At 40.4% G+C, this 14801-nt stretch overlaps 1 protein-coding gene across 9 annotated transcripts in view; it reads left to right on the plus strand.

Annotated features, from left to right (window-relative positions):
• The window catches only part of LOC148830631 (protein furry homolog), a 101973-nt gene that overhangs the window by 73511 nt on the left and 13661 nt on the right, over positions 1 to 14801 (plus strand). For 6 of the 9 annotated variants that reach the window (XM_088920577.1, XM_088920581.1, XM_088920580.1 and 3 more), the window contains exons 38-51: positions 22 to 125; positions 1277 to 1462; positions 2205 to 2403; positions 2942 to 3063; positions 4294 to 4481; positions 5505 to 5599; positions 6076 to 6689; positions 7717 to 7814; positions 8327 to 8497; positions 8792 to 8932; positions 10833 to 10982; positions 11921 to 12082; positions 12615 to 12689; positions 13357 to 13527. In XM_088920577.1, coding sequence (XP_088776703.1) covers positions 22 to 125; positions 1277 to 1462; positions 2205 to 2403; positions 2942 to 3063; positions 4294 to 4481; positions 5505 to 5599; positions 6076 to 6689; positions 7717 to 7814; positions 8327 to 8497; positions 8792 to 8932; positions 10833 to 10982; positions 11921 to 12082; positions 12615 to 12689; positions 13357 to 13527 — 2476 coding nt within the window. The remainder of the gene's footprint in view (positions 1 to 21; positions 126 to 1276; positions 1463 to 2204; positions 2404 to 2941; positions 3064 to 4293; positions 4482 to 5504; positions 5600 to 6075; positions 6690 to 7716; positions 7815 to 8326; positions 8498 to 8791; positions 8933 to 10832; positions 10983 to 11920; positions 12083 to 12614; positions 12690 to 13356; positions 13528 to 14801) is intronic. The other 3 variants (XM_088920578.1, XM_088920585.1, XM_088920582.1) reach the window with 2 other exon arrangements.

The raw sequence follows: 14801 nt of genomic DNA on the forward strand, positions 1-14801 counted from the left end.
ACAATGTGCTTTGTGTTTCAGGTGTAACATAGCTGTGATCTTCATGACCGAGATGGTGGTTGACCATAGTGTCAGAGAGGACTGGGCTCTCCATCTGCCTCTGCTTCTTCATGCTTTGTTTTTGGGTACACTCCCCTTTCTTACTTGGTCCTGGGAAAAGAAAAAGTAGATACGGCTGACATTGAGGGCAGTTAATAGCAGCCACAATTTTAACATGTCCAGCCTAGCTCTGTAGGCAAGCCCTACATTAAAAGCAGTCCAAAACAGTAACTCTTGGAAATATAAAGAGCCATAGGAGAGAAATGAAAAACAACTTCCATTGATGGTCTTTTGGCTTACATTTTCCTTCACTCCAGAGAGTTGGAGAAACACTATGAATTCTTTATTCATTTGGATGTTTTTAAGTTTTCTGCAAGCAGCAATAGTTGAGTTGTTGACTACAATGCAGCTGCTCCTGTGTTTGCTAGACAGTGTGGCTACAGTGTATCTGGCCAGCACTAAAGAACTTGGACTGTGGCGACTTGCTTTTCTTGCTTTCTGAAAACTAAAAAAAAACAACATAAAATTTGTGAAAGAACATCTGAACTCACTCTAAAAGAAAACATTTGTTGAGTCACTTCAAATAATAGGTTAAACTTTCTTTCTATTAGGGAGACGTATAAATTGTACAGTAGATACTTGACTGACACTTAGAACCTATATTTGTACACGCCCAGAGGAAATTCTTAAATTCCAACAGCATGTCAGGCAGAGAGATTTTCTAAATCTGAATGGTTAATTTGTTCATTGTATAATTAAATTAAGATCATTGATTGCCAGAAGGGAATGCTAAATTCCAGATGTCAGCTTAGCTAATGTGATTCCTACTGTATGTGAATCATAGCTCCTCAGTAGATGACTGTCAGATTCTCAAATCTCTTCTTGTATTGGAGGCTTCTTATTATTGCTGCCTAACATGTAATACACTCCTGCAAAATATTTAAAACATCTGGAAAATGCAATGACTAATACCATCCACACATTACGGAAAACCACCTGTACAGCTGAGCTTATCTCTCCTAGACTATTTTCTTCATCTTCCTTGAATGACATTTAATTGTCACCTTTGCGTTTGCAAAGGTCGCTTGAAATTGAACTTCTACAAAAATATCTTATCTCTGATCTTTTTGAACCAAAGGCTTTTTGTTTACTGTCACGCCAAGCAACAAGCTGATCTGGCGTAAACAATAATATTCTTGATCTTGACATTTATTTTTTTTCTCTTCTTTTTGGACAGGACTGGATCACTATCGCCCAGAGGTGTTTGAGCACAGCAAGCGCCTTCTTCTTCACCTGCTGATTGCACTGTCTTGCAACAACAACTTCCAAGTCATCGCCTCTGTGCTGCTCCTTACCAGGGAGATGTGTGAGAGTAAAACCCTAACAGTGAAGGCTAACTACCAGCCAGAATACCTCTACACAGGTATGGAGCACCGGTGATCATATTCCCATCATATATAGAGATGCTTTTCTTTTGTGAATTCTTAGGCTTCCAAAAATGTAAAAAAACAAATATAATTCTTCATTCCAAGGAAGAATTAAAACATCATTTAAAAAGCACAAGTCTTACCGAGAACTATAAAACATGGGTCTGTGTTGGACATACTGTTCCGACACATTCTGTCTTTTCTTGTACAGCTCTGTTACAACATCCCGGGCTGCTGAGACTTCTCAGGCAACGGGTGATTTGTTATCTCAAAGTAAACATTCAAGAGCCTTGCCAAAAACAATCATATGTACGGAGCACATTAGAGGTCTTGATTAAAGCATTCCAGTCAGCTATTTTTATTATCTTGCTCAGAAGTAGCCATATGCAAAGGCGTGGGGTTTGCTGGCAGCAATGTTGTTGGTATTTAATTTGTCGTACCACATGTCTGGCTAATTCTTATTTTCAAAGCCATTCTTGCACTCTCTCACTATTTCAACAACATTTGCAGCCTTGACATAATACTATAATGAAAGGCACACATTTACATGGGCATTTTTACCCCTTTGCTGTTGAGTAGGTGTACTTATTGCATCCCTGACCTCAATTTGCTATAGTCTGGGATGTCCCCACTGCTTGAGATTTGTCCTGAACCTAACTGTATAGTGGCCATACAATCAGCAGGCCCTAAACTGTAACCCCCATCATTCACATGGTGTCTTTTCCTCTCTCCGGCCAGGTGGCTTTGACTTCCTGCGAGAATGCCAGGCCTCCCCAGTACCAGACTCTGGCCTAAGCTCCTCTTCAACCTCCTCCAGCATCAGCCTCGGGGGCAGCAGCAGCAATCTGCCCCAAATCTCCCAGGACATGGACGAGCTGGACACCTCCACTGAGGCCGATGAGAAGACCAATAAGCTCATTGAGTTCCTCACTACCCGGTACTAATCCACTTGAACTACTTTTCTTTTCTTACATTATAAGAAATGTTGTGGTTCACTCTGCACTTTTAAAAACAAGCCAGGATGCTGCAGTTCCGCTGTGGGTATCAGGCTAACGCAGTCTTCACACGTTTTACTTATTGTGTTATAGGGTTTCACATAACCTAATGTAAGTGAGAGCTCTTTGTGTGTTAGGAAAATCAGTACTAAAGCAGAGGTATGTGGCTTGAATGCTAAGTCATGCAACACAAACCCCTTATTTAAATGTTAAGTATTTTATCTTTAAGTTCCTCATAGCAATTACTTCAGTTTCTACATTGCCATCTAGTGTCATAAGTGGGAAATTAAGTTTAGGATGTGATTAAGATGCTATAGGATGGATAAAATGCTGTTAGTAGTATTAATAAGTATTCCCTTTTCTGTTTTATAATTACATGTATATGGTAGTAATTGCAGTATGTCTTTTTTCAAGATTGAAAGGGCAATTTAATGTTTAAACAAGCACAATATGACCGGTTTCTTTTTTAATAAATAACAGAGCATTTGGACCTCTGTGGTGCCACGAAGACATCACCCCAAAGAACCAGAACTCAAAGAGTGCTGAGCAGCTGGCAAACTTTCTCCGGCACGTGGTGTCAGTTTTCAAGGAGTCCAAGTCAGGTGAGAATAATGCTGTTTCCTGCCAATGGTTGCCAATGGTTTGATAAAGGCTCCATATGTGCCATTTACCTTATCTTACTGCCAGTCATTTCTGACACGGTTACAATATTTCATAACAGCGATCTAACATAAACTGTATTTACAACCTACATGTACAGCTGCCCTATTTGAATTATACTAGTGTTACATTAGTGGTTTACAGATAGTAATGATACTGTTGCCAGTGAATGCTGAGGGTAGTTCTCATCATTTGACAAGAGCTTCTAAACTCAATGTTGGTATTAGAACATAAAGTTTGCTTTTGTTGCAAAATACATTGTTCCATTAGAACAAGCTCAGTTTGATCACGTTAATTTCCGAACATTGCGGGCTGACTCCCTAAGAATTAATCTTGCAGTGTGTATTTAGCCTACCACTGGGATATTTCCGTTTGTGTCAGCTGAAAGTCAGCTCAAATCGAAGGTAGATTGTCATTTGTGCATTGATGTTCCTGAATACCTGCTCATGAATCAACAAAGGGCAAAGATTCAGAATATTTGTCAGGATCAGTTTCAGAAAAGCAGCAGGCAGAGGCAGGGAACAAATTGTGAATTTGGAAGCAAGGCATGAATAAAGGCATGTATGAATCAATATATATGTATAAAACCTTGGAAATGACGATGAATTTGATATACTGGAGGTGGAATTCTTCTGGAAGGTATAAGGTTTTGCGGACCTTTCCATTTTCTCTATCACAGAGAAAAGACTTCCTTCTTTAAATTTATAGAAAGGCATTTGTTTGAACTGTTGTAGTAAATTAAAGCATTGTAACACAGAGCTAGTTATTAATGTCTTACTCTTGTCATTGACAGAGCTTTGAAAAGGGTCGGGAACAATATTTCTATTTGGATTAAAAGCAATGTATTCACAAGCCTGCTTCTTTACAATGTGACCTTTACAAGGGCCGCACCACGTCACTAGAAGTTTGGTTGCCTCATTCTGAATCACAGAACATGGCTCTGCACATACCTGGAAATTTCCTTAATTTTGTGATGTAAATTGGAGGTTTTCAAAGTTACTGTGTACATTTTACTGTTATTGCAGGTTGAAGTATACTCATCATTGCCGATTCTTTCTAACCCCGAAATATAAAAATGGCGCTGCAGTTCCCCATTAACTGAGATGTCACCTTCACTGAGATTGGTGCGCAGCTTGCTTCCAGCCTTTGAACAAAGCCCCTTGTCTGTGCAGATTGTCATCTCGAGCAGCAGCTAAGCGATGTGGCCCTGCAGACGGCGCTGTCCAGCTCCTCGCGGCACTACGCGGGCCGCTCCTTCCAGATCTTCCGGGCCCTCAAGCAGCCCCTGTCCTCTCACGCCGTGTCTGATCTGCTCTCCCGGCTGGTGGAGGTGGTAGGGGAACATGGAGACGAAGTGCAGGTACTTCCTTCCGGCCTGTTGTCTGCCTCCTCCCATCCATCCATTCAGGCCGTTCCCTGTTCATTGAGAGCCATGAAACTGTATTTGAAATGGTTCTCACAGTTAGTGTAAATGGACAACAGTTGACACCCTAACCCTAACTTTTTTTATTTGGATTTTTTCACTCCACATTTTCGTAACAAAAGCTTCTTTTGCGCCACCTCTCCCATGTCCAATCATAGAAGAGCAGAGGGGAGGGGCTTGGAATGGTACCAGAGAGTGGTGTCATACAATTGGCTGGTCAGTGGCAGCAGGCTCCTCCCCTCTAGGTTTTGATAGTGTAAACGGACAACATGTCATGTATTACATGTAGGATAGAACTTTATTTTCTTGTCTGTGACACCCGTGGCTGCTGAAACTTTCAAAATTTTATTGTTCTAGCATGAATATAAATAGCAATGTATGCCTTCAGTTTGTGGTAGATTTTGACATTTATTAGTGTTATGTAGAAATAAAGATGTCATAAGACTTTGTGAATATGCATTCAGCTTTCTTATTTTGTTGTCAAAATGGATAGACCCTTTCAACAACACATTAGATGTGACTTCTTATACTGTATATCAAAGATGCAGGCTGGATCTGATCACATTTGTGTGGTTTGCCAATGCTAAAGGAATGGGTTGCTTATTGTGATGGATGATGTTGATTGCATAGACCTAAATTCCTGACTGTTATTATATAAACATCATGCTTTCAAATTATTTTTTTCTCAGTTCATGAGATCAGCTGGGTGTGTCTTCTGATTTTCCTACATGGAAAATGTTTTCAAACGTGCATTCCTAGAAAACAGAAATTGAGATTTCTGTATGGGCTAAAGCACAATTCTAATGATCATTTTTTTAAGTATTCTTTGGTCATAATTTGTATGTTTTCCCTTGCAAATTGTCAGCTGTTTGACTCCAGAGAAGCAAAGCTCTGAGCCTTTTCTCATAGTGCTTGTGCTCAGCAGTTGTCTGATGACTCTGTTACATTTCATTAATCCAGGGTTATGTAATGGAAGTTCTGCTTACCCTGGAGTCTGTCGTGGATAATTTGGCTGAATGTCTGAAGAATAATGAATTAATGGCAGTCCTGACGAGGTACGTCTGATTTTAGCACTAAAAGGTCAGAAGTGTCTTGTGAAAGGTGATTTCTTACACTTTCTAAAGTTTCTTCCTAGTCATTTTCCTGCAAAGCACACTGTCACTAAAGTAGTGCATAACATAATTCCTTCTTACTTCTTCTTATTGACTTTTTTAACATGAAAAGGTGTATTAAAATGCAGCTCGTCTGTAAAATAAGTGTGCCAATTCAAAAAAAAGATCAAATCCAATGTTAACATATGATCTCAATGATCCTCCTTTATTATTTAAATAATACAGAACATCTATACTTTAGAAAGTCTTGGAAAGGCAGTAAAAATGGTATTTAAATAACTGTAAATTGGTTCAGAACCTTTCAATGAAAAAGTGGCAAAAGACAAGGGTGATCTTATAAAGGTGGATGACTGTGTTAGATGGATGTCACAGTGCATAGCTAGCTTGATGTGTTTTATTGTTGGTGATGGTGTTAAAAGCAGGTCATCTTCACCTGATTTCCTAACCAATGGCAAGCTGACTTCAAACCGCAAGAGCACCAGGCAGCTGAACCTAATCCCTGGGCAGAGTGGGGCTGGCATGGGCACTGCAGAACGCAGCAGGCACCAGAGGAGCTACTCAGTGCCCAAGAAGTTTGGCGAGGTGGACCGGTTGTCAGATCCCCCCCGGAGTGCCACGCTGGACAGGATCCAGGCCTGCACACAGCAGGGTGTCCTGAGCAAGACCCGCAGCTCCTCCTCCTTCTCCAAGGACAACATGGCGGACCCCACCAACGTCAACCATCCTGCCAACCTGCTGGCCACCATCTTCTGGGTGGCTGTCTCGCTCATGGAGTCGGATTTCGAGTTTGAGTACCAGATGGCGCTCAGGCTGCTGAACAAGCTGCTGGTGCACCTCCCCCTGGACAAGGCGGAGAACCGGGAGAAGCTGGAGAAACTGCTGGCGCAGCTGAAGTGGGCCAACTTCTCAGGACTGCAGCAGCTGCTGCTCAAAGGCTTCACGTCCCTCTCCACCACGGACCTCACCCTGCAGCTCCTCAGCCAGCTCACCCCCATCTCCAGGGTCCCAGTGGTGGACACCTCTCAAGCCATAGGTAACCACAGGCCGCCCCATTCCGACACTCCTACAGTATGAGTGTTAACGGCAGAGTTTAGTGTGGCGCCCAGTCCAAAAAAAGTTATGGCAAAAGCTAAAAGCACGTGTAGCAATGCAGGAGAGGAAGGAGCCTCGGCGAGCACCAGTGAAAGTTGATCCCCCATCTGCAGGGGCGGAGGCACCGGTATGAGGTTAGCCAGAACCGAAAACAAAACCGAACAAAAAGGAAGTTGAAAAATGCGCCATTTTGTTTTAAAGTCGCACTGCACCGTCATGTAGAGCGGTGCCCAGGCTGGACTTACCCTATTTAAGGGGGTCCAGTCTGGGAGAGCAGGCAGGGAGCGCAAGGCCAAAAACTAAAAACTCGACTTCTGGAAAAAAGGACAAACTGTCCCGGTAGAAATGCATGGTGGGAAAGGTTAAAAGAAAAGAAAAAAAAACCGACGGAAATACAACGGCCTTACGCTCGGGACTGCTGGTGAAAGGTCCTCCCCTACCGGGGGTTACCCTGCTCGTGCCTTCATGGGGGGTTGTTCAGTGTGCTTTTTAAAGAGCCTTCACAGCTGTGGCTCATCCGCGATCAGCCAGAACAGCTGTGATTACGAAGGCAGTGCCTCGCCCTTTATCCAGGACTCCGCCTCCACACTGAACACTCCCCTCATGTGTAGTGCCACACATAGTAACAGACAAAGCCATGAGAAACAGCTAAGCACAGTTAAATTCATGGTTTATCTGTGGGAAAGTGCTATACCCAATTAGAAAGGGAAACATTAATAAACGCAGCACGGTTAGCTTGATAAAACCGTATACCCCTTTTATTCCTGCTACTTAATATCAGTGATTTGTAATACAACGAGAAGAATAAATGCACCAACTTTATGTTCACCTGAAATGTCTGACAGGTCAATGAGCAAATGGGGAAGCTCCCTTCATAGTAAGAGATATACTATGCACACTTATTTATTAGCATGTCCCTTTAGAGAGATTGTAATACCAATTTGTCTTCGTCTATTGCTATCTTTCAGGTTTCCCATTGAATGTATTGTGTCTCCTTCCTCATTTGGTTCAGAACTTTGACAGCCCGACTCAGTTCTGTAAGGACATTGCTGAAAGAATAGCCCAGGTCTGTACTCCAATCACCAAGCTGAAAGGTCTTCTTCTTTATTATAATCATATTACAGTTCTTGTGACTGGTTAATACTGGTTTTATTTCAGGTTTTTATAGACAGAAACATTCCTGTTTATATAATGATAAATTGCCGATAAATGATTAATGATTTATGATAAATTAAGCCTTGTTAAATATCATGTAAAGCAGTGTTTTCATCCACCTTGTCTTGGCTGGGGTAAGTCGCCCTGAGATTTCTTTCAGAACCTCACAGCAGTCCTGCATCTCCATGCAATTTACGAAGGTTGTTTTTACAGCACATCCATCTCATGCAGCCTGATGCAATACTACACTATCACAGAGAGCACTGCAATGCTCCAACACAGCTCCAACAACATGTATTGAAAGGCTGTAAAACTAAGGGCTATAAAATGATTAAATATTCATTGCTAAAATAACCCCAAACAGCTAAAAGAAAAATGGTGCTAGAATTATTTAAGCAATTTTTTTGGCATGCCAAACCCTAGGTCTGCTTAGAAGAGAAGAATACCAAGCTAACCAACCTGGCTCATGTCATGACCCTGTACAAGACCCACACTTACACCAGGGACTGTTCCATCTGGGTCAGTGTAGTGTGCCGGTACCTACATGAAGCCTTCTCTGACATCACCTTGAATATGGTCACCTACATGGCAGAGGTTTGTACTTCTTTGATTTCCATTTTTTATGACTTGTTGTTATCAGTGACATTAAAATTTTCATTTTTATAGACATGGAGAGGGAAAAAATTGATGAGGTGTATGAATTTCTTCTTGTTGTTGTACGGATAGGTGGAATGAATCAAAATACTGTTTTAAAGCTCAAATCTTGGCTGTAAATTATGAGCATTCAAACGTCCAGTAGCATTTGCTGCTCTAGTTCTGTCAAGGTTCACTGCTGTCGGTAGAACAGCCTGTAGGTTTCCTGTAAATGTTTGACTTTGCTGATTGCAGTTGCTGGAGAAGGGCCTTCCCAGCATGCAGCAGTGCCTCCTGCAGATCATCTACAGTCTCCTGAATCACATGGACTACAAGGGGATTCCCGTCAAGCAGTTCAACATGGAGGTGCTGAAGACTATAGAGAAGTTTGTTCAGGTAAACATTTAAAATAGGGGCTATTACAAAACACCACGTGCACGTCAGCTTCACTTAAAGTCAGTTGGTTTAAAACTAATTTTAGTTTAGAAACCCATGTGTGACTATTAAATAGCATTTGTAGAAAACTATTTGAGTTAATATATCAACTGTATATATTAATCATGATTATCATTCTGTATTATTACCTATATTATCAGTATGGTACATAAGCAGTTTTGGAGTCCTTATTTTGAAAAAAGAATTAGTCTTTCAGTGTGTTGACATGTTTTTGCAATGATCTAAACAGCCAGAATGACAGGATTTTAAATAGAATGCCAGTTATATGTATCTGTAGAGACTGCAAAAACTTACTTCAGTTAATAAAATGTTTTCACTTAAGCACTGTGCATTAACAAAGAACTCCAGCATGTGAGAAGAGTTAAACTTAATAAACTAATTGACTGTTGAATTATAAATGGACTACCAGGCAGAGTTCCCCAAATACTATTAGGAGATGGTTTGTTTGAAATTCATGAAGGTGAAACTCCCAGAGAAAATGAGGGAGTTAATGTCCAGCTGAGTAGAGATTTATGAAAGACCCAGCTATGCCATAATCTTCTCTTGAAGAGAGCAGTCAAAGGAAGTGATACAGGAAGGACACAGCCTTGCTGATTATGTACACACTGTCGCATGTTTTGAAGACAAACTAGCTAATAGGTCACAGTACTTAAGTTGTAGTAACTATAGATAGATAAAGATAGAAGTTAAGTATTAAGTTATTTAAATTACATCATAGGCATATATTCTCTCATAAACATAGATTATACGTAATGGGGAAAACTTTCCTGTTGTTAATTTAAAATACTGTATAGATTACAAGTGTTATCACGTAATACAGTATGCAGTGCAGCTCAACTGCTTCCTATTTTGTGACTTGCACTCTTCTGTGCTCACTCATAATCAGCTCCTTTCTTAAAATGAATCAAAAATCTGTTAAAGAATTAAAGAAGTATTTTTACAGGTCCTAGAATCGATTGTATCAGAAGGGCATTTAACACTGATTAATTTGTTTATTGACATTAAAAATGACCACAATTTGACTAAACTAAATTCCACAGTTGTGGAAGTGGTGGCCAAAAACAGTTGAGGAAATTTCAGTAGCATAGTCTTCTGTGATCCTCAGCTGCTGTTTTTTTTTGTCTGGACCTGCAACTGCCTTCAAATCTGGCAAATGAGTCAGAAAGTAACAGAAGCCCCGTTTCAGCAAAGACAATTAGCGTTTTCAGGAGTATACATGACAGCACCACCCAGTACAACTATAAACACACTGCCTGACTAGTTGGCAGGCTCCCACACTGCACTCTTCTTGTCTTTTATCCTGAGTGCTTTGCCTCAGAATGAATGTTTGCAATGTTATGATGAAATGGAAGAGACCTAATTTTATATTTGTTAAAAATGAAACATATACTGTATACTGGATATAAAAGCATGATATATACAGCCAATGGTAATATTTCATATATGCTATTAAATTTGGTGGTTTGAGGTTATATACAGTATGTAACAGTAATTTTGCAATTATACAAAAGATACATTTAGATTTGCAGAATGCCTTTTTCTGAGGGTGCCATAAGGAGGCTACAGAGTAATGCTTTTAATCAGTCTTGACTGATGTCTAAAGTCTAATTAAGTAAAAGAATGTTCAGGAAGCTTGAAGAATTATATTATTCATAGTATTTTCAGTCCAAATGGCATTTGAAGCAAAAATATAAACATAAACTCAAACTGTCTGCAACTTTCCAAACCCTCATTCTAATTACTGTAGGCTTATCAGTGAAGCATTCAAGCTAAAAGGAAATGATGTTGTTCCATTCTGGAAAACAGCTCCTTTACTGCCTGGCTTGTGTTGGTCTCTCAGAGTGTCCACTGGAAGGAAGCCCTCAACATTCTGAAGCTGGTGGTGTCTCGCTGCGCCAGGCTCTCCAACAAGGACATGAGCCGGGAGTGGGATAGCTCTTCCAAAGCTTTGCCAGGGAAGACTCTGGACTTTCACTTTGATATTTCTGAGGTACGCTGGCACCCGTTTCCTGAGCCATCAAGTTCGTGTAAAAACTCTTCCTCTGTTACTCCAGAAAGCCTATTCGGAGCAGAGCATGAGCTGCTGAGCATACACAGAAAATAATGTTTAGAATGAAAAAACTTAACTTGGCAAGCATACCACTGAACAATGTATCTGTATTTTGCTTTTAACTTTTCTTAGTGGGCATGACACCACTTGTTTTGCCTTGCCTAGTCCTTTAATCAGTTATATGAAAGGAAGTGTTACTTTTCTGCAGCTTCGTGTTCAGGATTCAGACAAAACTGACAGATCACGATTTCTGCCTAAACAAGGGGAATGGAGGGAATATAAAACAGTTGAACATCGAAAGAGATCTTGAAGATACAAGCTTAGTAATGTGTGGGAACCAAACTGAGGCTATTTGTGTGGCTTATGAATTCCAGGAAATGATGTCAACCCTCTGCAGCCCTTTGTATCTGACTAAGTAAAAGTTCGTCGAATGTTCAGCTGTGCTGGAAGAAAAAGCTGCAGACCAGTACAGCTACGCAGGAAGCTAGAATGGATTTTGTGTTCTGTTGTGCAAATGTGTTGATCCTTTTTTTAGACTTTTTTTTTAAAGTACATGACTTGTAGGGGGAGTGGAAATCTACTTAATTTAACGGCAGGTGGCACCAACCAAAATTGTGCAGGCACTTCTGAGCCCTTCTGCCGGGCTCCTTTTTCTTGTTCATTCCAGCACCTTCACTGACAAGAGCTGCTACAGGGACTGTCATGGAGTGCTGCCTTCCTCTGGGGATTAAAAAAAAAATTGATAAGCTGATCAGTAATTAGCCCCATTTAGCACTGCTGCAGATTGAGACGAATAATTGTTCTGCGTTCTGCTTTTGGAGTGACTTTTGCCCAGGGCCGCTGAGTCTGAGCACCTGTTGTCTGTCCCCCCCTGGCAGACTCCCGTAATTGGCCGGAGGTACGATGATCTGCAAGGGTCATCGGGCCGGGATGGCAAAAACCGGGTCATAGCCGTGACCCGCAGCACCTCCTCTACTTCCTCAGGGTCCAATTCCAATGTGCTGGTGCCCGTCAGCTGGAAGAGGCCGCAGTCTTCACAGGTAAGGGAGAACCAAGGAGGGAGGGGATGAGGGGATCAGTGTTCTGAGGCGTGAAGCCCTACAGATGCCATTGCAACCACTTGAGATTAAATACCAAATTCTCTCTCCCCCTCACAGCCGAAGCACGTTCAACTAGTGTTTGCTCACTTGACTCTTGTGATATGCCTCTACTAGAGTCACTGCCAGATTTAAACTCTGTGAAATGTCATATAATAATCTGTATCTGTAATTCGAAAACACAGAGGTGGGAAAGTTCAGGTCTGCCGATATTAAAACCTTTTAACATGCTATGGAAATCAGTGCACACAGGAAATGCCTTATTATGTGGGATATAAGTTGTGTTTGTGTGTTCACATGTGAGGTATTTCCTGTTAATCCAATATGAACCTTTACCCTGAAGGAGGAATAAACTGAGATTATGTACTATATGCAGAAGCTCTGAGACTTTAATGTGGAAATTGAGTTGCTTATGAGTGGTTTTCAAGCCCTTGGAGTTCTTGCATTTTAATTTGTAAGTTTGTTTGGTTTCTAGAAGAGAACCCGGGAAAAGATTGTTACTGTGCTTTCCCTGTGCGGACAGGAAGTCGGACTCACCAAAAACCCTTCGGTGAGGACATGATACCTTGAGGGTTTTCTTTTTAAACTTGAAAACTGCACTCATTTTACTAAAACTATAATATATTGTTTCTTTTTAGCTGATTTGCTAATTTGTAATTGGCAAAATGATTTTCATCAAAGGCTGAGGGTTATAGATAAAAATAAAATTTGCTAATATCTGTTACCGGCATTTGAAATATAGTTCTGTTAATGTTAAAAAGCTAATAGTTATATACTATCCTTAATGTTAAAAAGAAGCAATTAATTCCCAGAAGAATCAATGTATAGTGTAATGAGATATATCACATCAGTTTAACTCAGTTCTGCCATTAACAGTATTTCCAAAACTAATCTGTACTTTTACAGGTTATATTTTTTCTAAAATGTGTTCAATTGATTTCAAACTCAATTGGAAGGTGAAAGTCCCAATGCATTTAACATGTGAATATAATCTGAATGAAGTGACCATACTGTACATTAGAGAACTCATTCTAATAAGAGGGAACACCTTATTTGATTCTGGCTGTTGTCATATTACCACACTCTATTTCTCTGTCCTTGCAACTAAACAGTCACATAGAAAGGCTGTTGTTAGCTCCAGAGCTGGACTTGTTTTCTGTGTGTGAAGTACGCAGACTCTCGTGCAGGCCTTCAATGAAAGAGCTCCTTGGTTTCAGGTCATTTTTTCTTCCTGTGGGGACCTGGACCTGATTGAGCACCAGCCCAGCCTGGTGCCCTCTGAGGACGGTACCCGGGACCAGGACAACATGGACGACACCACCAGCGAGCAGCAGTTCAGGGTCTTCAGAGACTTCGACTTCCTGGATGTGGAGCTCGAGGACGGCGAGGTAGGCCCGTCGTTCTGAGAGCGCCGCGACATACCGATGTTCTCTTCTGGCTTTTCTATGTGAAAAATTCGGACTGTTTGGAATTTATTGAATGAATGAGCTGAATAATTCAGCTTGATTTCGACAAAATGAGGAAGATACAATAACATTTTAACCTTTTAATACAGAAGATTTGTATTAAAGTAATAGTATATTTAGAAAAGAAAAGCTGACAAGACTCCAAAATATAATTTTCCTTTGCTTTTGAGCTAAAGCATCTTTAAAATACTGATAGTATTTAGCCCTTGTGCAATAGGTGACTTCTGGAACAACGTTTGGATACAGTTATTGTACACTTCAGGACTTAGTGTAAGTTGCATTGAGTTTAAAACTGGTAGAATACAATAGCCTTCCTCAGTGGTTTTGATTTTGAAGAATATAAGAACAGCATGCAGTGTAACAAGAACGTACCTTAGAAAACAGGAGAAAGAGCAGACTATGTTTATGTTCATGTTTTGTGTTGGCACACAATGTTTTTGTCATATTTCACTTTACAACTGACAGTGCAAATGGAGTTAATGATTTTTTAAAATTCTGCTCTAACTGCCATTCTGTAATTCTCTGTAATGTGGTTTCTTTTTCTGTTTTTTGTTTGTGCCATCCAGGAGCTTCAGGTAAGTTGAGTATTGTGCAGTGCTGGAGTTGTGTGCTGGAGCAGGGAGAGTGTGTGTCAGACATATAGTAGTCTTGTATCACATTTGTAGGTTACGCTGTTTATGTACGTCATAGGTATAGGACAGTGCAGCTCTCGCATTCAGTGCATGCTCATCCAGTGTCTGATTATGATTGCTTTGGACATTGCCAATATGTTTTTCTTTTTGCTTAACAAAAGTAAGAATAATTTAATAATGACTGAGCATTACAATGATGATTAAGAACTAATAGTCACAGGAAAAATGCATGCCAGCACTAGGCCCTTTTTAACATCTATGCAGTCTGCCTCCCAGCTTTTATATTTTAATTTCAGGCGTATGTGTGCTTGTTTGTGATTTTTAGTGGATTGTTTTATTTACTATGAAACATAATTTCAAGAAGAGATCCTGAGGTTGCAGTGAAATATACTGAATATTGATCTTCATATAACATGGTCACCGCAGGATCAGATTTAACCATTTATTTTAATTTATAGGGAAAGGGTAAATATCTGAAGGAATTTACTTTTCACTTTTCAGGGGTTTTTTTTCTCAATCAGATTTAGGATAGCTCACACAAATAAGTCATCATTAATATATACA

Source organism: Atractosteus spatula, chromosome 7 (assembly GCF_055471065.1).
Source record: "Atractosteus spatula isolate fAtrSpa1 chromosome 7, fAtrSpa1.hap1, whole genome shotgun sequence".
NCBI classification, from domain to species: domain Eukaryota; kingdom Metazoa; phylum Chordata; class Actinopteri; order Semionotiformes; family Lepisosteidae; genus Atractosteus; species Atractosteus spatula.